The sequence below is a fragment of the Meriones unguiculatus genome, chromosome 10 (genome assembly GCF_030254825.1).
Source record: "Meriones unguiculatus strain TT.TT164.6M chromosome 10, Bangor_MerUng_6.1, whole genome shotgun sequence".
NCBI lineage: Eukaryota > Metazoa > Chordata > Mammalia > Rodentia > Muridae > Meriones > Meriones unguiculatus.
Window position 1 is genome coordinate 106,674,763 of NC_083358.1, and position 25,948 is coordinate 106,700,710.

At 40.3% G+C, this 25,948-nt stretch overlaps 1 protein-coding gene and 1 long non-coding RNA gene across 3 annotated transcripts; one reads left to right on the plus strand and one right to left on the minus strand.

Moving 5' to 3' along the window:
• Positions 1 to 1,490: 1,490 nt before the first annotated feature.
• Positions 1,491 to 17,004, plus strand: LOC132656962 (3 beta-hydroxysteroid dehydrogenase/Delta 5-->4-isomerase type 6-like). 2 transcript variants are annotated; one of them, XM_060393006.1, is made up of 5 exons: positions 1,531 to 1,640; positions 7,101 to 7,267; positions 9,374 to 9,570; positions 14,040 to 14,204; positions 15,388 to 17,004. In XM_060393006.1, the coding sequence occupies exons 3-5, from the start codon at positions 9,426 to 9,428 to the stop codon at positions 16,197 to 16,199; spliced, it is 1,122 nt and encodes a 373-aa protein (XP_060248989.1). In that variant the 5' UTR covers positions 1,531 to 1,640; positions 7,101 to 7,267; positions 9,374 to 9,425; the 3' UTR covers positions 16,200 to 17,004. The 2 variants fall into 2 exon arrangements, with proteins under 2 accessions (XP_060248988.1, XP_060248989.1); XM_060393005.1 differs by lacking the exon at positions 7,101 to 7,267 and having other exon boundaries at positions 1,491 to 1,640.
• LOC132656964 (uncharacterized) lies at positions 1,974 to 7,106 on the minus strand. Its single transcript, XR_009594804.1, has 3 exons — positions 6,772 to 7,106; positions 4,790 to 5,008; positions 1,974 to 3,370 (listed from the first exon to the last, which is right to left on the minus strand). It is a non-coding gene; the product is annotated as an uncharacterized LOC132656964 (long non-coding RNA).
• Positions 17,005 to 25,948: the final 8,944 nt, after the last annotated feature.

Consider the following 25,948-nt stretch of genomic DNA (forward strand, 5'->3'; position numbering starts at 1 on the left):
GTGCCCTCCATCCCTACTGGCTCTTACATGATTTCTGCCTCTTTTTTTGAAGAGTTCTCTGAGGAATATAGGGTTTTGATGAAGACAATGCACTTGAGGTTGAGTATTTCAAGTCTCTCATGCTCTGCATAGTGTCTAGCTGTGGGTCTCTGTATTTGTTGTCATCTGCTGCAGGAGTTTCTCTGATGACAAATGAGCAATGTGCTGATCTATGAGCATAGAAGATGTCATTAGGAGTCATTCTATTGCTACATACCTTTAGAAGCTCTATAGTGTTTGGTTTCTCCTAGGTCCCTGGCCTGTCTAGCCTCATGTTCTTGGCCACTGGAGCAGTGTCAGGCATGGGTTCTATCTCAAAGTATAGGCCTTAATTACAATAAGAGAGTGGTTGCTCACACGACGTTTGTGCCACTACCACACCAGGATATCTTTGTAGGTAGAACACCATGTTGACTGCAGGTTTTACAGCCAGGTTTATGTTTATCTTTACCCTCTGGTAGTCCGCAGAGTGTCTTCTGGTACCATGAACACTAGTATTCAGCAGGCATGAAAGCTCTAGGTAAGCACCAGCTCAACATCTCTATGTTCACTGAGTTAAGTAGGTATTGTTGTCACCTCTAAAGCCTTGCCATCAGTTTGTAGTCAGCAGACATTAGCCTTGACAATAGCCTGGGTTATTTGGGGGATTTCCATGGTACCCCTTGGGTCAACAACTGAGTTAAATGTAATCCATTCTCAGTGCTGGTGGTTTAATTCGATGGTAAGAGATGTCCAGTTAGGGCTTTGTCTCCCTTGTTATTAATGTTTCCAATTTACAGTTATTTTATATCATATATATGTTTTATTTTCAGAAGCTTCTACTGTATTAAATTTCCATATAACCCCTCAAATGACACTTAGTTTTAGCTGTTCCTTTCTGTATTCCCTTTCTTGTCCCTTCTTTCCTCCCCTGACCTTTAGAATCTCCCATTCCTGTCCCTCCCTATTCATCCATAACTATTCTTTTTCCCTTTCCCCAAAGAGTTTCTTCCCTCTTCACTAGCTCCATATCTATACCTAACCTCTGTGATTATAAGGATAGTAGCTTGCTTATCAAAGACTGAACAGTGAACAAATACTGAATAAATACTTTCTTTTCTTTTGGGGTCTAGGTTATATCACTCAGAATGATTTTTTTTCTAATTTTATCTACTTACCTACAAACTCTTTTTGTTTAAGTTGAATGGTAGGTGAAACTGAGAATATTTAAGATGGGAGAGATGCAGCGGAATGTGATCAAATATATATTATATGAAATGTTCAAAGAATTAATAAAATATTTTTAAAAGAGTTAAATCCAAATTGCATGTATGACCTAGCTTACCTAATCACGATTATCTTCCCATACTGTTAAACTGTAAGAATATAACTTTTATGGGGAAAGGTCATTGTTGCTTGGATTTCATTAAATGTTTTTGACACATCGATTTCTTTTGCAAAACCCTGAGGTTTACAAGTCACACCAAGTCAGGGCCAGCTAAGATAAGGCATCTGAAAAATAAACCTGAACATTGAGCCTTATTTGGAAAATGTTTACTGCCTCCTTCCAGATCAAGAAGGGAGCTCTCAGCTGGGCCTGCCTTCAGCTTCTCCAACACTGAGTAAGTCCGCTTCGATGCCTTCTCTTATAGGTTGCTTTGGATGTGGCATTTTGTAACAGCAACAGAAAGCAGTGATTACACTGTTTGTTAGGGAGGTTTCCACTTTCTTGGGTGAGCTCCCTGTTCGTTATGCCCACACTAGGTATATTTATACCATGGGCAGGAAATAGTAACCTCTGTTGACAATGGTAGTTCTAGCTGTTCTCAAGGGTACAGTGCCTGGAGTACCCTTAAATATGTTCTGTTCTCCTTGCTCTATAGCACAAGGTTTAAGGAGTAGGAATCTTTCTGAGCACAGATCTTAAAGGATATTTGAGAGAAACATGTTTGAGTCTGGAATTGAGGGAATGGTCTGGCTCTCGGGTTTCACTCTCAGTATGTCAGTACATGTAAGTTTACCAACAAAAGCAGTAACCAATGTTATGCCCAGTTCTCGAGACCCCCAAAGACCACAGGGAATTGACTCCACTGCAAACATATTAGACTTTAATACAAGCCCAAGCTCAGGTGCAAGATCTCTGTGGAAAAAGAGAGGTATGTGTCTCTGAGTTCTGGAGGAACAGGGTTTTTAAAGGGAAAAACAACAAACAGGTAACTTTCAAGCCTTCCTTTATTTTATTATGGCAACAAGGCCATAATGGTCCTGGCCCATGCATCTGGAGGGTATCTGCTCCTGTTAGGGAGGGGGAATGATTAGCACATCTTGTTTTTTTTTTTGTTTGTTTGTTTGTTTGTTTGTTTTTCTTAGTAGCAGGACTATATGACCTTGGTCACCAGCTAGGGTCTAGCTGTATGGGAGACTGCCCGCCATCTGTTCTGGCTGCCAAGCAATGATACCTTTCAAGGGCCTCAAGGCTGGGCACAAGGGTCTGTCCTAACTTGTCTGCTTCTTTGTCTAAACTTGTACTCAGGACCACAATCATGTTACCCCAGCAATTAAATTTCGCATTTTGGACCTCTCACCAGATGTGTCTTCTGCTAACACAGTCTTCTGAACTCCTTAATCCCTCACTATACAATGTTTCTTACTACAATTCCTCCATGTGTTCTCTATAACTAAGTGCTATAACCGATAAATATGATGAGTGTCATTTACCTCTTTATGTATTGAGGGGATATGTCTTATATCACTGCTATGTCAACACTGTCTGACAAGGCAAGCAAATCTGAGTAACTGAACAGAAAAACGGTGTCCAGCAAAAACAAATGTTATCAAATAGCTGTTACAAGAGGGAAGGGTGGACAAGAGACAGAATGCTTTGACTATAAATATACAAGGGAATTTCAAGTACTGATTAACATGAGCCAGTTGTAAAAGTGGGGTATGGGGGAGAAGAGGGAGGGTTGGCTGAGACTGGGAGGAGATAATGGAGGGGCCTAGATCTGGGATACAAAGTGAATACAGTGTAATGAATTGATTAATTTTAAAAAATTTATAAACTCAAAACACACAAGAGACAGTTGTAAAATCCTGAAGAGAATCAAAGAACAGAAAGCCACTAGAAGTCTATGGTCAAAAGAGAAAGAGGGAGAGAGGACCATATGTAGGGAGGGAGAGAAGAAGGGAAGCAGTGAGGGAGAAAACCATCCTTTACCATCACTTGAAAACACTCCATCTACATCAAGGCTCCTCCAGGACTAGCCCTTCTGCAGCACACCTCACTTTGTCTCATACAGCTCCTCAGACATGTCCTCTTGCTTCAGGCTACCTTTCCCAAGGACTCTCCAGCCTGCTGGAGAAAGTTAAATACAGGCTGAGGGGCTCACACTTCCTGATGACTGTACTTGTTCACTAACTTATTGATCCCCCCACAAGTCTGTCTCGACTCTAGAAGAATACCTGAGAACCTTGTACCAAAAACCTGTGCTCATATCTAAATCGGGTCCAAAAATGAGTTGCATGAACTTGAAAAAGGCAAGAATGAAAGGAGACAATACTTGTAAAGAAAGACTTTTGCCCTCCATGTCTAGTATGTTGCAACAGGGTTGGGCAATGCTATGCAGATGGCTTTGCTATTGTAGCACACATGGTCTCCAGCTGATTCCACCTGTAAGTGTCCTCTACAGGTGCTCAATGTTTTTGCACCTCCGTTGTACTAAATAAAAAACTAAATGTTGGTATATGTAATGTTTTCAATTATTAGTAGTAGCCCCATAATTTTTGTGGTAGTATTATTTAACCATCTTTACACAAATAATAGGAGACCTGTTAGTTTTCATAATTGCCTTATTTACATTGGGGCAGGAAGATATTTCACCTACACAGTCTCAATAACCTCACCATCCCAGCCCGCATCCAAAGCCATTCTCCTTAACCATCTTAATCTGAAGTATCTTCTATCCGTAATCTTATAAATACTTGCATTTATTCTTCATCTGGGCCCTTTCATGCCATTATTGGAGTCCTTCCTCCCAGCCCATGTGGTTCCTTCTCCATGATAACCCATCACAGCGTCCTACTTCCTCCTCTTTTCTTGTCCATTTGTTTCCCGTGATCCTCCTGTGCTACAAAGCCTGGGAACCTTAGCCATGCCTACCCCATTCTGTCATGCCAAGGTATAGGCTGTTTAAGCAGTCAATCAGGGAGGTTTATACAACAAGGATAAGTGTACCCAGATCTTGAGGGCCAGTAACACACCTCAGACCAACCTCCAACAATTCCCCTGTTTCTGTCTAAATAAAAAGGCCACATTTTTACTATAAAAAAAATAGGAAACATTTTTAAAATAGGTAAGACGATTATGAATAATATCTAACTTAAATTCACTTGGCAACCTTGAGAAAAATATCTTATATATGAGGGTCTAAGGTTTGTGCTTCAGTTATTTTTAGAGTTTGTCTCTATCAACCTAAAAACATCTATCTAGACCTAAAACATCTTTTTAATTTGTAAGCAACTAAGCTAATTGTAAAACAAAGACCATCTGGTTCTCCACACTATCAGAGACTTAAGAAGGAATAAAATTTATACCCTAAATAAACAGGATATGCATGTTAGTAGCTTCTAAAAATAGAAATTGACAGAGACAGTTTGCTACCTGAACAACCACCCAAAACTCTCTATAATGGTGGAGCATCATCTTCAGCCTTCTGGCTCAGTATCTTGACCAACATATATGTGAAGCAAAAACCATTTAGGATTTGCTTACCCTGTTTTGGCAGAGTTCAGCAGTCAGTTTGGCCTGCATTTGAGTTTGCTGATTTTGGGCAGAATTCTCTTTGTTGTGAAGTGAGGGCATTTTCTTTGCCTAGGGGGCTGGTCTGCCATATTTGAAGCCATCTCCATATGGAGCTTCTTCGATGCTCATCATCTTCTTTGAGGTAGTCAGGGTTCTGTCAGGAGATGATCTTTCCAATTGTCAAAGAATCTTTAAAATAATAAAACAGTTTATATACAATATTTTGTAGGTCTCTTAGGTCTCTTGGGTTTTTAAAGACTTATCTATTTATTTTTATATAATCTATCTATAGAATATATTTGTTAAACCTAGGATGCATATTCCTGTGATAAATTAAACTAGGGTCTGACATGACCATGAGTAGATTATCTTACATTAGGTAACTTGCATTACCTAATATCCTAAACAGTTTGTAATAGCAGTTTCAAAGTATTGTAAGTAATTTTGAAATTGTATCAATACACTAACATTGATATCAATGTGTCAAAAATACATTTATTTTTGCACCACTATACAAAATCCTATAGCAATCAGTTAAAAAAAAACCTTATTTGAAAATAACAAACAAAGCGTTAAGTTGAGGAGTCGATTTAATAACCTACTGTTTGTCTTATTCCTATTTGATATCCCTATATTCCTCTTCTTTCTTTTCAACTCAATTCTCCTTAACTAAAAAAGACAAGGAAAAGAAAAGAGAGACATCCCTGAGCTTAACTTCATTTTCTCTCAAATAAGACCATTAATAGCGTATACCAACTCCCAAGGACAATAGCATTCATAGCCCAAGAATACAACCAAAAACCTACTCAACCCTCCTTAAGGGAAATGGGGGATCATTATCAGGGATTTCTTCTAGCTCACTTTTGGGATGAAGCAATCCTATTTGGCCCAAAGGAAATTCGTAAAAAATGGTTAACCAAGCTAGCAATATCATTTGTGAGAAATTTCAGGCTAAATAGAAGTCTTGTTTGGAACAGTCTGAAATGCTGGAACAATTAAGAGTGGTGGCTTTCTTCAAAGCTCTCTTGGGAGCAGGCTTTGATGAGGAACAGCAACTGAAGACGATGAGGCTAGAACAAGCAGAATACTGGAACATGCATGATGCTGGAACAGATGTATCAGCATCTCAGCATGCTGAAAAGATGAGTCCTGTCAGGTTTGATCCAATGCCATTGGTGTCTGGTTTATTTGTTCTGAAAATACCTAATTTCTCACAAGCATTATAAAGTACCAAAAATAAATTGGATAAGATGTGCAGGATGCACAGGTAGATCAATTAAGGATGACTCTCTACTTTGTATGGAAAAAAAAGGTATCTGGAAGTCTTTATTCATGTCATATGAAAGGATAGAATGTGGATTCTGTAGCCAACAAGAATTACTGGCTATGCATGGACATCCATGTCTCAGTCAGGTTTACAACTATTTCCATTTAGCGGGATCAGCAATATAAGTTACCATTATTATTGACCATATAAAAATTATCATGTTGAAATCAAAACATGGTTGTATACCTCTAAATATCCTCCCTGGGCTCGTGAGTGCCTGTTGCATTAGGCCAAGCCACAACCTGTCTCCTGAAAGAAGGCCTCCCAGTAAAGAGACAAGCCAGTTGTACTCAGCAATAGAAAAGGCATGTGTTTAAAATAAAACATGCATTTTTTTATATTTCTTGTGGCTATTTTGCATTTGTTTTTATATTTGTTGTGGCTATTTTTGTCCTATTTCCTTTATTATATGGAATGGGTGGTAATGTCTTGATAGCCAAACTTTATATAAACTCTTTTCTATCTTGAAAGAGTTTCAGTATATCCTAGGCATCTTGTGTCTGCGTTTTTACATTTGTTCTGGCTATCTTTGGCTTGTTTTCTGTTTTCATATCAAATGGACAGTTTCATTTCTTTAAAAACAAGAGTGGTAATTTTTGAGTGTTTAGGACCTAACTAGGCTGACCTGTATTTTGCCATCTGTAAGTCTCCAGTTAATTTTTTGCATTAGGCATGACTAACATTTGTCCTCCGTGAAAATGTCTCATGTCCAAAAGGATAAGCTGGCTTCCAGAGCAGTGTGACTTCTTAATTTACTTAGTATTTAAAACCATTTTCACGTGGGAGGCATGCAGTTTGCATGTTTATCTCCCAGCCTAATTTTGGGTCCTCACATTGACCAATAGAACATATGTCTTCAGCCCAAATGCCTTTGACATCAGGTATTCTGTCGAAGTCCCATCTTCTGAGGAGATTGGCTAGCCTGTTTAAGCAGTGTGACATCTCTCTTCATAGAAACCTAAAAGTGATGTGAATCCAACCACCTGTGGATCAATAAGGACATAGCATTCATTATTAAGAAAAGAGAATATACACGGAAATCTTAAGAAGAAGTTTGTCATTTTGAATCCTAAACTGATTTTGCAAGTGGCTAATCACTAGGAGTTCCTGTTCTGACTTGAGTAAGTTGGGCTGATCCAGAAGTTTTAGGCCAAATGTACAAATTTAAGCTGTAACAAGTAAAGCCCAGTTTATTATTTTTTGGAATTTAGTTGTTCATAAAGGGTATGAGTGGCCCTTCCCAGAAAGAGATGACAAGCATCTTGTAGCCAGAGAGCTTTGAGTTTTAGCCATTATTAACCTAGTTTATATCAGGAAGGATGTCTTTTTTATTGTCCATAACTTAGTATTCCATCTTTTGGCTTTCGCCCCATTTTCTCCTTGAATATTTTTTGGAGAAGGCATGGAAATGAGCCACCTCCATTAAACACATTGTAAACAGATCCATGACTATGGAAACCAAAACAAAGCCAAAAGAAATTCAAGCATCCTTAGCCATGGAATTTTTTATTTTAGATGCAGTTCCAGACCTAGCTTTGCCTCACAGTTTTACCTCTCCAACTTGCCATGTCTTCATAACCATGGCTGCTTTTGCTCTATGAGAGCTGAGCCAGCAGCAACAGCAGGAAGCAATGTTTGTGCATCCCCAGAGGAAACTGACCTTAAGTCTGCTCTGTTCGCTTCCCAGTTTGGGTCTTTCTGCAGTAGGATGCCATTTGCTTGTGTGTCTGTTTAAGACAGTCTCTTAAAGAGACATTATTTCACCCTGGAGTTTTTAGGTTTTAAGTTTGCATTGTATAGGTAGAAGCTTATTCCCCTCCTCCCAATAAATTATAATAAAGTTTGATTTAAAGAGTGTGGATACATAAAATTAGTTCAGAGCCATTTGCTGTAGTAAATAAAAAATTAAATGTTGGGCTGTATAATGTTATTTGTCATTTTTTTTAACTCTATAATCATTGCAGTGGTGTTATTTACCCTGCTAACTCAAGTACTAAGACAGAGACACCTGTTAGATTTTATAATTGCCTTATTTACCTTGGGCAGGATAAATATTTCACCTAAGCTGACTCAATAACCTCATCATCTACCTCCCAGGCCCCATCCAATGCGATCCTCCTTAACCATCCTCATCTGAACTACCTTCTATCCATAATGTGATAAATACTTGTTTTATTCTTCACCTGGGTCTCTGCATGATATTTATTGGAGTCCTTCCTCCCAGACCACTTGCTTCCTCCTACATGCTAACCCATCCTGGCCTGTTTCTTCCCTCTTTCTCCTGCCCTCAAAAGTCAGAAAACCTCAGCCACACCTAACCACTTTCTGCCCTATCCAGGACAATCAGTCAATCAGGTAGGTTTACAAAACAAGGATAGCTATACCCAGATCTTGAGGGCCAATAACACACATCAGACCAACCTCCAACACATCTCTAAAATCATCAGGTCTACATTGCAGCTATGCATTACCATTGTAGCCCCATGCATCAGTCTCTAGTGGGCTTCCTACAGGGAATCTATCTTTCCTATACCTTGCTCTGAGTTCAGAGGCTTTCTTTAAAATGCAGAATTCTCAAATTTGTGTTGAGCTGCACAACATCAAGGAAGGAATACTGAGGAATTTCCAAAGATAGGGATTACTGAGCCACCCAGGGAGTCGGACAGCACTTGGCTAAACTCTGTGTCCCATCACATTTCAACAAAAGAGCACAAGGTTCAAGCATGCCCATAAGTGAAGTGTCCAAAACAGAGCCCAAGTGCCAAGTTCCCTGTCTTCCCAGATCACTGAAACTGTAGTGCTTTCTGGAGGGCAGTATATTACCCAAGAGCATAGAAACTCCTGTTCTCTCCCTTCATGCTTCACTCTGTGACTCTCCTCATCCCAACATTTTATGGCCATAAAGTTAAGTAAACACTTCTCTAAGTTCCACAAACAGCTTATATAACTTGGCCATGCTTGGTAAGGTTTTATTCAATCCCAGGTTGTGACCATTTGTTATGAAGCAAAGGTGCAATGACATGGGCTAGCAACAGGTATCTAGGAAAAGGAGAAATCTTACAACATAGCCACACACTGTGAGTCTGACAGTCTCTTGACATACATTGACATGAAATGCTTAGTGCAGCGGAGAAATAGCCCCATGTCTTGTGATCTGTGTTATGAATGGGTGGTGGGAAAACTGGGCATGGGTAAATCACCCTGTCTCTCTTTCTTGCCATCTCCAGGGTCACCCTATATTACCCCACCTCCCACTATAATCTGCTTCCTGTGTTTGCCATGCCTGGGTGGAGCTGCCTGGTGACTGGAGCAGGAGGGTTTCTGGGCCAGAGAATCGTCCACATGTTGGTGCAGGAGAAAGACCTGGAGGAGATCAGGGTCCTGGGCAAGGCCTTCAGACCAGAAACCAGGAAAGATTTCTTCAGTAAGTAAACCTGAGAATTCGTCCTGTGACTGCATAACAAACACTGAGTAGATGCAGGGAGGACTCCTCCCTTGTCTAGTACATACACACTTGTAGTCATAACACCATTCCATGTCCACACTCATCAGGAGGAAACACACCACTGAGCAAAAATGACATTGTACAGTCAGGAAGAGAATGGGTTTGTACTGACAAGTTCTCTCTCCATTTCCTGTAGCTCTTTTCCTGTAGGACTTGTCATTACTAAGCTGGAGGGCTCAGCACTAGCTCCCTGTCTCTCCTAATTGCTACTGATCTAATTCTTTTGTTCTGGTTTGCTTTGTGGTGGTCTTCATTTAGCATCTTGGGCAGAAGTAAAATAAAATGAGTGAAAAAAATATCAAATTAAAAGATGTATAAGAAGACAGAGGTAGGGATAGGAACATGGACAGCCAGACAGAAAGAGATAGAGACTGAAGAAGAGAATTTCTGAGTACATGCATGTGGTCAAACCAAGGGACAGAAACAAAGCCAGCATGAGCAGGACTGTCCATACCTTGCTGGATTGTTCTGAAGGATTTCTTACCATTCCTCACTGCAGTTTATCATCACTAAGAGTAAGACTGCAGAATTCACTAGTGCAGGCTGTTATTAGTATGCCAATTTGTTTAACTGGGTACAACTGGAACAACTGATTTTGTAGTATAGTTTACCATCTATTCAGCCTGCACCCTGGGTCATTAAAATAATTGCAGGGAAAGAGGGAAAGCAGGCTCACTCACCTTGTCAGTAAGGGCTTTGAGTTGGAAAAAGAAAAATGACTATAGCAGTGTCACCTGATTAATGAGGAACACAGATGAAGACAGAGGTTCCTCACTATGCTCCACTATTTTGACCAATGGTCAGCTCTTGGGCCCAGAGTCTTCAGTGTTTCCTGGTGCTCCTATGTGACTCAAGCTGGATCTTTGCCCCTCTGCAGAGTCAAGTGTAAATCTGTTCTACCTAGGGATCTGCCCTGCACTCAGGACCCTCCACAGTCCTCTGAAACAGCACTCACCCTCTATTCTATTTCTTGTCTCTGATCTCCTCCGATGTCAATTTCCTCCTGTCAGCTTCAGTGTTCCTTCCAGAAGTGAAATATTAACACATAGTCAACAATTCTATTAATTAGGATACTGTTCCTCAGCATTATTTGCAAACAGCCAAGGTTCAGATGGAGAAATAGCTCCACTGTGGGTATGGACACAGAAGGCCCTGCATAAAGATAAGAATGAGGAATCTCCTAGAAGTGCCCTTTCTGGGCCAGGCACCATGGGGCAAACTGTGGAGATAACTCATTAGCTGTGTGTACCATTCCTGGGGTGTAGTTAATGCTTCTCCCGTCTATTTCTGTAGAGGAAGAGTGCAAAGGTTAACTCGTTTGCACAAATACCACAGTTAGAATAAACACACTGGGGTGGAGCCCAGGAAGACTAGCTGCAGCCGTTATGTTCTTCACATCCGATGGGTGAAGGCATTTACCTGGGTCTCCTTCTGATCCAGCTCATAAGTTGTACCATCCCATGTGGTTGCTGTGCAATTATCAGTACATGAGGAAGACTTAGATCATGCTGCAGCCATGGCTCCACCAAAACACTCTCTACAGGCCCTCTCCTAGGACCTCAGGGTCCCCAGAGAGCTCATGGATGTGAGTCTTTCGCTACAGGTCAGGAGTTCTCCTCTTGTCACAGCCACATCCCTGAACCAGTCTGTCTAGAACAGTGGTTTTTATTCTGTGTGTAACAAGTCCACTGAGCTTTCACTAACCTTTTAGAGGGACTTCATATCAGGTATCCTACCTACCAGATACTACAATACAATTCATAAAAGTAGCAACATTACACTCATGAAGTAGCAACTGAAAATAATTTTTTTGGTTGGGAGTCACCACAGGTCTAACATCAGTATCAAGGAAGAAAAAGGAAGAAGTGGGGAGATCAGATCATAATAATAGAATTCAACCCTCAGGCAGGTAATACCTTCTGAGCAGCCCCAAATTCGAATCTTTCTAATTCCGGGCCTTCTGGGAGTTGCATGGTGAGAAGAGGGGCTTGGATAGGGTATGCTGAATACTGAATTAGGGGAAAGCCATTCTATTTTTGTCCCTTGGAGATGTTTCTTTAGCCTTGGATTTCTTCTGTCTTTCTCACTGTTTGGCTTCAGGGACAATTTCAGGTCACTTGAATGTCCTTAATCTGTCCCTGAAAAATTGATTCCAAGCAATGCCAGAGCACAGGCTAATGGCACAGGTGTAGGCAGAGGGCAAGCAAGGTGTCCTCAGTAGGTATAGGTATAACTGTGTCCTCAGGCTTCTTGGGCATCACTTTGCTCATCTATTAAGCAGGGCACACAGGACCAGTCTCTAGGAAGTGTGGGAAGGAAGGAAGCATAGTTTTGAAGCTGGGTTTCAATTATGAAGCACAGCAAGTGTAGGGTACTGGCACAGACTGTGTGTGGCAAACAGTTCATTTTGTGAATTAAGTGACAAAATAATAGGCAGTGTAACCCACCAAGTCCAGAAGAAGTATGAAGATGCAGGTGTATTTAGGGCCTTGGAATAGATGGTACAAGGAAGTCCTGAGAAAGCCAGGTAGATCATTGACATCTGCTCCTGATACTGTTTCAGAGGAGATATTCCACTGTATCCAACTTGGGCCATCCTAATCTTGTTGCCAGTGTTTCTGACCTCCCTGGGTCACTGAAGCCAAGCCATTGGTTCTGAGTTAACTTTTCCTTTTTTGCCCAGCAGAGACCCAGAAAATACCAGGCTCTGGCAAGGGGAACACCCAAGATATATATTTGTGAGTCTTCCTTCTGCTGCCACTGCTAGAAATGTGTTCCTCATGAAAACCCTGGGACAGACAATCTGATTGCTAACCCACTTCTCCCCACCTCTCTATTACCTGCTGAGTCACTTTGTGGATGGATGATCTTCCCAGCACTCTCTTGAACAAGTTCATGTCCTAGGCACATTTGACAGCTTCCTAAGCTGATTTGCTTTCCGGAAGAAAGAAACAATGCTTTCCCTTCTTTCCAGCCTTCCTCTCTAACCGGTTTCCCTCTAGAACAATTCTCTTTTAAAAATTTATTTATTCATTGAGTTCCTGTTAGAAATAGTCCTTGTTCCCCTCACTGGCTCTTTGGTCTCCCCACCCCCAAAGGGAGGAGCAGTCCTGTTAGGCCACAGAGGAGGGCTTTGCAATCAGTCCTGAAGATACCTGATAAAGCAGGATCAGATGAATGGGGAGAAGGTCCCCCCATCAGTGGACTTGGAAAGGGGCACAGTGGAGATGAGGGAGGGAGGGAGGGAGTGGGAGGGAATGAGGGATCGGGACACGGCTGGGATACAGAGTTAATAAAATGTAACTGATAATAATAAAAAAAATAATAATAATAAAAAGAAAATCTAGGAAAAAAAAAGAAAAGAAGTGCTCAAATTTAAAAATACTAGGAAGTTTTTTCTCTGTATCAGCATAGTTGAACGATGTAGTCTTGGTATATGAACATCTAGATGTATTTCTTTGCTTAGCATATAATGTTTTGAAGCTGGTAATAAAATATGCATTAACTTATCAATGTCTGCAATAAACTATTGTACCAAAAAAAATTTATTTATTCAATTTACAATTGGATCATAGCCCTCTCCCTCCTCTGCTCTCATTCTCAAGCTTCCTCATTATAAACCTATTCTCCCTCTCCTGTTCCTCAGATAAGGGGAGCCATACATACCCACACACCCCAACTCATTAAGTCAAATCAGAACTGATGGAATCCTCTTCCCCCATGGACTGGTGAGGCAGCCCTGACAGGAAGCAGTGATCAGAGAGCAGGCAGGCAACAGAGTCCATGTCAGAGACAGCCTCTTCTCCCCTAACCAGGTAACCCACACAAACCCTGAGCTGCCCATCTGCTACACCTGTGTAGGGAGCCTAGGTCCAGTCTATACATGATCCTTGGTCGGTGTTTCAGTCTCCGAAAGCCCCTCTGGGCCCTGGTTTGTTTGCTCTGGTAGGCTTCTTGTGGAGCTTCTGGCACTTTCAGGTCTTTTTATCCTTCCTGCCACTTTTTCACATTCCCTGCTCTTCACCAAATATTTGCCTGTGAGTCTCAGCATCTGTTTTCATCTGATGTTGGGTGGAGCCTCTAAGAGAACAGCTATGGTAGGGTCTTGTCTTGTTCCCTCTCTTCAGACACTTCTCCTGCCAATTCTATTTCCCAGTCTGAGTGAGATTTAAGCAACACCCTTGGATTCTCCTTGTACCTTATCTTCTTTGGGTCTGTAAATTGTATTATGTCTATCTTGGACTATGTAGCTAAAATGTGCTTATACAGACACATACCATGTATGTCTTTCTGGACAATTCTTGATGGCATAGGTAGTCAACACCTGTGTACAGGGAACATCTTAGCCCAGAGAAGAGCTTCTCAATGACCTGCCTTGTGTTCCACAGACCTCAAGACAAACACAAAGGTGTCAGTGCTGGAGGGAAACATTCTAGATGCCCAGTACCTGAGGAGAGCCTGCCAGGGCATCTCTGTGGTCATCCACACCGCTGCTGTCATTGATGTCTCAGGGGTCATTCCCAGACAGACCATCCTAGATGTCAATCTGAAAGGTAGAGTATCTGGAGAGGAGAAGGTGAGATTTGGGAGGTTGAAAATGTTAACACATATCGGGAAGGAATGCTCTCACCATAGAATCCCTGCCATTCTCTGAGACTAATGCCTCTGCTCACCATACCCTGCTGGAAGAGCTCAGTGCTATTCCATGGCTAAGGCCCAGCAGGTAGAAAGTAGGTAACCCTGGATGTAAGGCCTCAGCCCTGTCACTCCACCTTCAAGAAAAGCTCTTCTGTTGTCCTCCATGCAGAGGAGACTGAACTCCAACTCCATGCAGTAGACAAGCACCCAGCCATTTTCTGCCTAGACATTGGAGGAACCTGCTCTGCAGGCTGTTCTATCCTCAGGACCTCACAAGGTCCTACCATTACAGGAATGCCCAGCAGGACGCTCACAAGCTCTTTTAGTTTCCTACTAAGAGCAACAGATACAAGTGCTGGGTGCCAGCATGAAACTAGAAGGAATATGTATCACCCCTACTTTATATAACCAGGTAAAAATAAAGTCATAGCTAGAACCAAAAGTGTTTTAAACATTGTGTGTACAATCAGGAATATAGGCGTATCTCTACATTTCTCCAAACCCAATAACCATTTGTTCTCTGGGTCATACTTGACTCATTTTGGTACTCGGCCCATTTTGATTCTAATCAAATAACAATAGCAAAAAGTTGTACCTATGAAATGACTACATAACATGCATATCAACTGTACACACTATTCTTGAGCCTGAATGATGTTAATTCTTCAATGATTCTTGGAGAAAAAGAACTATTCTCATTCACAATCTAAGAATATGATCTGGTTCTATAATTTAAAAATCATGGATGAATTGATATGCAAAAAATTATACTTATTTCATGGGCATGTTAGGAATGGATTAATGAGAAGCTTTAAAGCATTTTAAAGTAATAATGAAAAAAAAAACACTCAGTCACATACACTCAAACTTACACATAGCCACGAGGCAATGAACACAAAAGCCTAGACATACGTGCTCTCTGGAACCCACCTGTTGTCTTCTGGGAACAGCTTGGTAGCTGAGTCCAGGTAGGGAAGATGAACTGTAATCTGTAAACGTTGTATTGTTGGGCAAAAAGACAAGAATAATCCTGAAGCTGTGCACACACTGGGCCCCTGGCTTATCTCTTGACACTGACAATGCATTGTCTATGATTAGGTACCAAGAACCTACTGGAAGCCTGTGTCCAAGCTAGTGTGCCAGTCTTCATCTTCACCAGCTCAGTTGAGGTGGCAGGGCCCAACTCCTACAAGCAGATCATCTTGGATGGCCATGAAGAAGACAATCTAGAAAGTACATGGTCTGATCCATATCCATACAGCAAAAAGATGGCTGAGAAGGCAGTGCTGGCAGCCAATGGGTGTACCCTGAGAAATGGTGGCACTTTACATACTTGTGCCTTAAGGCGCATGTACATTCATGGGGAAAAATGCTCATTCCTTTATAATATAGTAATTAGGGCCGTGAAAAATAAGGGTGTTTTGGATACTACTGGCAAATACTCTAGAGCCAACCCAGTGTATGTGGACAACGTTGCCTGGGCACACATTCTGGCTGCCAGGGGCCTACGCGACCCCAAGAAGTCCCCCAGCATCCAAGGACAATTCTACTACATCTCAGATGACACCCCTCACCAAAGCTATGATGATTTAAATTATGCCCTGAGCAAGGAATGGGGCCTCTGCCCTGATTCCAGTTGGAGCCTTCCTCTGCCCCTGCTCTACTGGCTTGCCTTCCTGCTGGAAACTGTGAGCTTCCTGCTGCTTCCAATCTACAACTACCGGCCCCCCTTTACCTGCCACTTGGTTACGCTGTCCAACAGCACATTTGCCTTCTCCTACAAGAAAGCCCAGCATGATCTCGGCTATGAGCCCTGTGTCACCTGGGAGGAAGCCAAGCAGAAAACCTCAGAGTGGATCGGGACACTAGTGGAACAGCACAAGGAAACAGTGAACTCAAAGACTCGGTGATGTGAAGATAGCAGGGACATGGCCCTGGCTGTTATCAGAAATCATCCTCAGGTCCTCAGAAAGGATACAGGCACAACCTAGGTCCTACTGCCTCCCTTTGATATAGAAGCCACCTTAGTGTCTTCCTAAAGTACCCAGAATCCTTGCCAGGCACTGATCCAGCCACAAGCTTTCTTCCCCAAACACCTGCCCAGTGACACACAGGCCATTGTGCCTCAGCTCCTGGTTCCTAACTACTAAGCACTTCTTGTTGCTCAAGAGTTCTCTCCATGGGCGTCATCTCCCCATTAACAGCATTTCTCATCTTTGGAAAATTCTGCTTTGGTTTACGAAGTTGAGTGAAAGAAACAATAAACATGTGTTAAGAGCTCATCCGCAGACATTTTTACATCAATAAACGTGGCCATGCTGGATCAGAAATGGATTGTGGATTCGAGGGATTGAGGAAAACCATGAACTGATGGGGATGTGAGACTAATCCCAGCACATTGTCCTTTGCGTTGTAAAACATGACTACAACACATTACTCTATTTTATGTAGGAATGACCATGAGAGAAGGAATGCTAAAGATCCACAGTTTCTGCAGGAGATCCCGTCCATGCTGGGTCCTGGTGAGGCTCCCTCTAAAAGAACATTCTCAGATTTACACGTTTTCTCACAATAAAATGGACACCTGGCTGGAGGATTTTGTTCCAGTTCTTCTATAAAATTGTAACACTGGTATAGGAAAGGGAGGGAGAGGTAAGAACGTTTCCCTCCTTAGTCAAGACAGAACTATAAATAAACCCACTCCCCTTCACAAGATACTGATTTTCTGGTTTTTCTTTGTAAAGCACAGAGAGATGGTCCTCAGATCCCAGACTGTAGGACCAGGTTTTGACAAGGCTCCCCAGTAGAGAGTGTCTTGTCTTGTTGCTGCATGGTTCCAGCATTTTGGGTAGGGAGACCCCCACCACCACCACTCTGCTTTTCAGAGCTTGTTTGTATCAACTGCCTCTTAAGGCATATTCATAAATAGATTTAGCATTAGGTTCCAGCCTGGCCTTATTTGAAAGAAAGCTGTACTGTTGGGTTTTGTAACTGAAAAGTTCTCGGTAAATTGTCCTTAATAATTCTTAATTCTTCTTATTTCCATTCTCCAGTTTCTGAAAACATGAAGAATGCTTTCTTCTCAGAACTCTTTGCTTTAAGAAAGGGTCCCCTATTTGTTTGAACCCACTGTGTAAAGGGTTGGATAAGAAAAAGGTGCACTTAGGATTCCTGTCATGTAGGAACTTCTCTCCATACCTGAAACTATTGCAAAGTGATTCCTTGTGGACAATTCTCTTCTATGGTAATATTCCACACCTGGGGCTGAAAACATCTCTCTCTTTTCCTCCCTCCCTCCCTATGCCTTTCTCTCTCTCTCTCTCTCTCTCTCTCTCTCTCTCTCTCTCTCTCTTTCTCCTTCTCTTTCTTTCTTTCTCTCTCTCTCTCTCACTCCCCCCTTCTCTTTCTCCCTCCTTTCTTTTCTTACTCCCTCCCTCTCCCCCTTGACTGTGTAGGAAAACTGACTTGGCTTTGAGGTTTTCTCTTTTAGAAATTGAAACAGGGGGCCAAGAGGAGGAAGGTCCCAATGGACAGTAAAGGGCCAAAATGGGGAAGATCCAAGCTGCCAGAGAGCTTGAGTAATTGGGCATAACAGGCTCAGAAATCTCACTGGAGATCCTTAATACCTGTATCTTTTCTTACACCAGCCAAGATTCATGAACAGAGAAACAACATTCCTCCCCCAGTACAACACAAGTCCCTCCCTGCCCAGCTGTCAGCAGGTCAAGAGCTCTCCTGCTTTGTAAGACAACCCAACAAGGGAGGTTATCTGCTGCTGGAGGGACTGGAGGCTGTGGAAGCCATGACCTGGTCAAGCGAGTCCTGGAAGTTGTCAGCCAGGAGCTGTGTCTGTACTAGTGCTTTTCCAGAGGCCCCTTTTTCCCCTCCTGATGAGAGGACAGGCTTAATCCTACAAAGAGGAGGATGAAGATTTCTCTGTTTATCTGGTTTCCCCTTAAGTGTTCGGCAATTTCTTAAATTCCTACAGGTAAAACTATAGGGTAATCATAGTGGTGGTGCAACATCTCTGATTTCACACTATATTGCACAGGGATCAATTCCCTCTGGTAGTGCTGCCTTGCCTCTCCTCGGGGATGAGGATATGTTCAGTTCTGATGTGACTTGATGTTCTGGTGAGGGTTGATATGGGGTGAGGGAGGCTCCCCTTTCCTGGGAAGAAGGGAAGAGGGGAAGAGGGAAGAAGGTGAAGGGGGAACTGGAAGGAGAGGAGGGAGGGATACATTTGTGATGTAAAGTAAACACACTGAAATACAATAAAAAAGAAAGTACATGGTCTGATCCATACTCACACAGCAAAGGAATGGGCAGGAACACAATGTTAGTCAATGGGTGACCAATGATGGCACTTTTCATACTTGTGCCTTAAGGCCCATGTACATTTATGAGAAGAGAAGAATGTTCCTTTCTGAGACAAGGATTAGACCTCTCAAAATTACTGTATTCTGAATGCTAGTGTATTCAAATGCACTTACACTTTTATCCAGTGGAGCCTAAATGCAAAAGACCACAGTGGCCTAGTGAGATTTCCTTTTCCAGATTAGTTAGCCCACTACTTTTGAGTTGAGCTTTAGTCAAATATTTTAGAGGATGAATGAAACAAAGACTATCTCTCTTTTTTTAACTCTTTATTAATTACACTTTATTCACTTTGTATTCCCCCCCCTCCGTGATTCTCTCCCTCCTCCATTCCCAATCCTTCCCTTCCTCCACCCTCTGCATGCATGCCCCTCCTCAAGTACACTGATAAGGGAGGTCTTCTTTTCCTTCCTTCTGATCCTAATCAATTAGGTCTCATCAGGAGTGGCTGCATTGTCTTCTTCTGTGGCCTGGTAATGCTGCTTCCCCCTCAGGGGGAGGTAATTAAAGAGCCAGCCAATCAGTTCATATCAGAGCCAGTCTCTGTTCCTATTACAGTGGAATCCACTTGGATACTGAACTGCCATTGGTTACATCTGTGCTGGGGTCTTAGGTTATCTCCATGCATAGTCCTTGATTGGAGTATCAGTCTCAGGAAAGATTCCTGTGCTCAGATTTTTTGGTTCTCTTGCTCTCCTTGTAGAGTTCCTGTCCTCACCTGATCTTACATTTTTCCACTTCTTTCAAAGAATTCCCTGCACTCTGCCCAAAGAAAACACTTGTCCTAGGTTTATCAAGAGATTGCACTTACACTTTTTGACAAAGAGATTGTCAAAACCTAAGACAAGTGGTTTCTGGCCAATAAAGTCTTCATTTACATTTGAAATAATACAGTTCATATGGAAATAGTGTTTACATATATATTGGCATTCTAGTCTTCTACTCTGTGACCAGTCATGCCTTACAATATGTTTATGACTATCTAGGAATTCTCTAACCTGTTTACATCATGGTGTACCATGAGGTAGAGAGCAAAGGTAGAACCAGAGCTAGACTACTGCCTTCAAAGCCACCCTAATGCAGCTTCCCAATGCCATGGCTAGCATTCAGGAAAAAAGTAGACAGCAAGAAATAATTAAACTCAAGGCTGAAATATGTGAAATAAGCAAAAACATATGAAAATATCAGCAGAAAGAGCTGATTCTCTGAGAAAATCAATAATATTGGTAAACCCTTATAACCAATGAACAAAAAGCCAGAGAAAAACTAAATTAACAAGTATGAGCTCAAAAGGGAACATAACAGATACTGAAGAAATTGCAATTATAAAGACATAGTGTAAAAACATGTACTCCACCAAATTGAAAAATCAAAAACAAATAGATAATTTTCTCAATACCCATCACCTATCAAAGTTAAGTCAAGATAAGATAAGCAAATTTAAACAGACTTACTCAACCTAGTGTAATAGAAACAGTCATTAAAATTCTCCCAGAAACACCACCAACAACAAAAGCCCAAGGCCAGAGGAATTTAAAAGAGAATGCTGCGAGATTTTCCAAGTAGTGTTATTGCCAATACTCCTCAATTTATTCCAAAAAAAAAAACAAGAAAGAAACAAAAGAAATAGTGACCAAATTGTTTTATGATGTCACAAATACCCTGATAGCCAAACCAAATTAGAAACCAAAAAATAGAAAGTTACAGAACAATTTTTTATGATCATAGATGCAAAGATACTCAATAAAATACTTTCAAATGAATCTGAGAACACATCAAAAAGATCATCCACCATGGTCAATTTGGTTTAATCCCCGAGATGCAGGGATGGTTCAACAAGTGTATGTTGATGAACATAGGCCATATAAACCAACTGACAGCCCAAATCCTTAGGATCATCCTGCCACGGACCGGCCCAGTCGGGCTCCCATCGTCCTCGGGAGAACAAGGCTTTAGACAGGAAGACACGATTTTGGCAAAGAATTGTCAGACAGAAACACCTTGATGGTTTTGACTCTGCTGCAACTTTACTGAAATCAAGCTAGTATTTTTATAATGATTTTACAAAAGGCACCTTAAAATTGGCATATTTTCCAGAACATTTAGCCTTTTACCAAGAATACAAAGTTTACATTTTAACTCAAAATGCAGTCAAACATAAAGCAGTACCCACAAGTAATCTTGGCCTAAAAATTTTTGATCAGAGCAAACAAAGGAAAAGAAACCTCAAATATAGTTTCATTATTGCTAATCAATGAAGAGGAAAGTCAGGAGCTAAGTCAGATGCTTGCCAAAGTCCCTCTCTATATCAAAATCTAACTACACCTTTGTTATCCCTCCTCCCATATGTCCTGCTTAAGATTTATGATCTTCCTTAGGAACAAGATACTGAAGGGAGGGGGAAACTCCCGCCAGCTGTACCTCTCATGCTATTATTTCTTAAGAAGGAGCCTATTATTATTTCACTATTCTTAATGCCTATTAATACTAAATCTAATTCATTACTTTTCTTAAACTTATTTTTATTAAAGCCTTTAACAATCTACTAATAATAAATTTCTTTATAAATTTAGTTGTGCTGTTTTAGGTGTCACAGAGAAAGATCAAAGAATTCATTATTCCAGCCCCAGAGCCACAACTGAAGAAGCGTAGAAATCTCAGAACACGTCTCTTTTCCAAGTGGGATGAGTTTGCCAGGGACCTTTCAGGGGGCATATTTCCGGGGAAATCATATCCTCCGCCCTGTAGCTTGTGCTACTATGGCAACACTGGCGTGGGTGTAGCATCTCCCCCTTTTTTGTTTTTAAGACGCAATTTAAACAAATCTCGCTCTACAGTGCGGATGGAGTGGAGCAGTAATTTAAAAAGACAAGGAAACAGGAGCACAACCAATAAAAATAATAAAATCAGGGCCCCTATCATCCCTAAATAATGAATCCAATTTAAAGAATTTAAATTTTTAATTCCTAACTCTAAATCAGAAGTTAAAAAACTCAAACTTGCTTCATCCAAATGAGCCTTGCTAATAGCTGCTATATTCTTTTGTAGACTTTCTAACTCATGAGTAATATCCATATCTTTCCAAACTCCTTGTAAATGATTTTTTACCTTTTTTCATTGGTCAGAAGCATTGTATGGTAAAGGTGTAACACAAATATATGAGAAGGCAGCATGTCATCGAATTTTTATCCTCGTTGTAATATTAACCATATCTTGTCCCAAGGCTAAAACTGCTTCCTCCAGAGCATTTATCTTGGATTTTAAATTTTTATCTATAATAAATTGTTTTAAAAGGGCTAAAGAAATATTTTATTTATCTCATTAATAAAATCTGCTGTATGTATCTCTTGAACTAACACTGTAGTAGCAATAGCAAAGGTGGTCAAAATTGCAATTAATGCTGAAATTCCTAAAATAAGTGCTGCAACAAATCTCTTAGGCCTCATCAATTTACTTCTTTTTTAAAGTCTTTAAAGCAGTATTTTCATACCATTTTTTTCTATAAATCAACAGGAAGCATAACATAAGCAGGTCTTTTAACTAAAATCATAACAGCAATGTTTTTATCCAGACTAGAATCAATACAATTAGTAACCCTGCAAGCTACACAATGAATTTTATAAGAATTTTCAACATGAGTTATATTAATTTGAGAAGTATATCCCATAAGAAGAGCAAAAGGATAAGCAACACATGCCCTGGTTGCCAAAGGCACAGAATTTTTTCTTTTAGGCCTTTTTTGTAAAATCATATTGGCACTAGCTGCCAATCTAAACAACTCATGATGTGAAATTATAGCATTGGTCTTAGGATCTCTAGAGACCCAAATAGGTTCCACATAACCAGGTGAAAACCATCTTTGTACTTTTTGTCCCAATCCTGGAGGGATATATTTATTGAACTTATCTGAATTATTTTTTAAATATTTAGTATAATCATAATTACCTGAAACAATTGAAAAATCCCAAACCTCCATATGGGTCCCTACAGGCACATGTTTAGCTGCAGCCTGAGGGAAGCCACATTTTAACCATTTAGGGGCACCTGTAAGGCTACTTTCCCAAAATTGATCTTTATCTCTAAATTTTTCTGCACAAAGAGGGAGAGGCATAAAAGGAGCCTTTTTAAAAGTTACATTATAATTAAGGTACCCCAAAGTAGAAATTTGAAGCTCCCACATTAATCTTTTATCATTTTTTCTTTTGCCTTTAACTGTCAAATTAGGAGCATCTGTAAGAAAAGTTTGATAATTTATAGGCAGACAACCATATGGTGGAGATCCTTTTAGGGCAATGTAAATGGGGAGCAAATCAGTTCTGCCCTCAAAATTTAAATAAGCTGAGCTATTTATTTTTTCCTCATAATCCTGGAAACCTCCGAGAAGTTTAGTATCATTAGTTAGTACTTTTACATAATCTGGATCCATCTAACCCACAGGGTGTATAAGGGGTGGTTTTGGTACATAAGCCCAATAACTTTTACTATGCACAACAGCATTCTGACATTTAAGTAATGACAATATAGCCAGAAATATAAATTTAGGGGTTTTAGGCTTTTGCTGAGCCTTCACCAATTTCTCTGCTTTTTTTATCAGGTGTTTTAGTTGTGTCCATGTTGTTATTTTCTTGGGCATCAACGAGAGCTTCTGCAGCTTCGCTTCCATTTATTTTCTTTTTTGCTTTCGTCTTTGTTGTTGCCGTCTTGATATTAGCGGCCTGGATGAGTCTATCTGGGATCCAGATGGGGGAGTCGGCATCCTGTGGAAACACACATGCATATCCCCTTCCAGAGGAAATTAGAGCATCCGGATTCCTTCCAGGATCTGGATAACAAATCCTTCCAATATACTTGTGGAAGCTGTTCATTTTTAAGCCCAGACCAATGTTTCATAGCAGGAGTATTGCCCTGCTCATCAGTATTTAAATGGTTTAATACAAAAAATGAATGGCTCAGCAAATGACCAGGCGAGAAATAAGTGTGAGCTTGTTTAAGTCTGATAATTTGATTTTTTAATATTTGATGTGTTTTTTTAATAATTTCCTGTCCTCGGGGATTATATGATATACCTGTCACATGCTCTATGTCCCAGTTCTGTAAGAATATTGCAAGGGCTTTTGATGTATATGCTGGAGCATTATTAGTTTTTATTCTTTTTGGACATCCCATAGTTGTAAAGCATTGGATTAGATGTTGAATGATGTCCTTAACTGCCTCTCCTGTTCTTGCTGAGGCAAATATCATATGAGAATATGTGTCCACAGTAACGTGGACATATGCTAATTTTCCAAACTCTGGAACATGAGTAACATCCATCTGCCATTGTGATAGAGCTTTAAGTCCTCTAGGATTAACCCCCATCTTTAATGGATGGTACACCTGAGGACAATCACCACAATTTTTTACAATTTGTCTTGCCTGTTCTCTTGTAATATGAAATAGCCTTTTAAGGGCTAATGCATTTTGATGATGTAAAGCATGGCTTTTTTGAGCTTTTAATATATTTATTACTATTCCTCTTGTTAAGGCATCTGCCATATAGTTTCCTTGACTTAATGGACCAGGTAATTTTGAGTGCCCTCTAATGTGGCCTATAAAAAATTTTTTTGTCCTATTTTTAATTAAAATTTGTAAATCCTGAAGCAAATGAATAATTTGAGAATGCCCCGACAAAAGAGCAGTTTCTATTACGGGAAAAAGGCTAGCTACATATCTTGAATTTGTATAAAGATTAAATATTTTTGAGAAGTTTGTAAAGCCAAAATAACCGCATTAATCTCTGCCTTTTGAGCAGAAGTCTGTACATCTTGTTTTACTAGCGGTTCTCTGCCTGGGACATAAACTGCAAACCTTCCCTTAGAGGAACCATCTGTGAAAATGCAAAGAGCGCCATCTATAGGCTGTAAAGAACATTTTCTTGGAAAAATTACCTCTGTTTCTTTAAAAAATTCTATTAAGGGATGTCGGGGGTAGTGATATTTAATTTGTCCTGAATAACTCTGTAACGCTATTTCCCAGTCTTCATCTTTTATTAATAATATATCTGTTTGTTTTTTATTATATGGAAAAATTATATTATGCATTTCTTTTCCAAATAATTCTTTTGATCTCATCCTTTCTTTGCTTTATAATTAAGGAACACATATATGGATAGGAAGCAAGCATTTTTGCTTGAGTATGGGGTAAATGCACCCATTCTAAAATTTTATTTTGCCATAAACATCCTGTAGGAGTATATGGTGTTTTGAAAATAATTAAATCCCATTCTTGATTATAAGTTATCTGTTTAACCTTTGCTTTATTTAATTGTTCTTCCACCAAAGCCAAAGCTTTAACAGCCTCAGGAGTCAAATTCCTGGGAGACTTTGGATTAGAGTCCCCCTGTAACAACTGAAACAAAGGACTCAGTTTTCCTGTGGTCAATTTTAAATAAGGCCTGACCCAATTAATATTGCCTAATAATTTTTGGAAGTCATTTAATGTTTGTAACTTATCCAGCCTGATAGATACCTTTTGAGAACTTATATAATCATCATAAATTAATTGACCTATTCTTTTGAACCTTATCTGGAGCTATAATTAAACCAAATTTAGTAAGTTGCTTAATAGTATAAGTGAGAAGCTCTTGTATAAATTCCCTGGAGAAATGGGCCAAGATAAAGCTTTATCTACAAACGGAACACTAAAAGCAAATCTTTTATAATCTTTTGGATATAACTTAATTGTGAAAAAACAATCCTGCAAATCTATTACTATTATCTCCCATCCCTTAGGGACTGCTACAGGAGAGGGGAGGCCAGGTTGTAATGCCCCCATATCAATCATTGTAGCATTAACAGCTCTAAGGTCTTGTAAAAGTCTCCATTTTTTTATTTTTTTTTAAATAACAAATATTGGAGTATTTCAAGGACTATTGCTCTCTTTTATATGTCCTTTATCTAGCTGTTCTTTTACCAATTGTTCTATAGCCTGTATTTTTTCTTCCGTTAGGGGCCACTGATTGAGACATACAGGCTCTTCTGACTTCCAATCAATTTTATCTGCATAAAGTGAGCTCTCAATGACCCCTATGAAAAATGCTGATCGCTTAAATTATCTGAGGTAACCAATTTTACATTTATCTTTTGCATCATATCTCTGCCCCATAATGAAAATGGCAAGGATGGTATAACATAGGGCTGAATCATTCCTGATTTTCCCTCTAGTTCCCACTTTAAAATCTGAGAACTTTGGGCCACATTAGATGCCAACCCCAGCCCTAATAAAGAGGAAGAAGTCCTTTCAC

Excerpts from the sequence above, each read along its gene's own strand:
- LOC132656962 (XM_060393005.1), top strand. The coding sequence starts at position 9,426 with ATGCCTGGGTGGAGCTGCCTGGTGACTGGAGCAGGAGGGTTTCTGGGC. Across the intron at positions 9,571-14,039 it reads AACCAGGAAAGATTTCTTCA|ACCTCAAGACAAACACAAAG; the intron begins GTAAGTAAACCT and ends TGTGTTCCACAG. Across the intron at positions 14,205-15,387 it reads CCTAGATGTCAATCTGAAAG|GTACCAAGAACCTACTGGAA; the intron begins GTAGAGTATCTG and ends GTCTATGATTAG.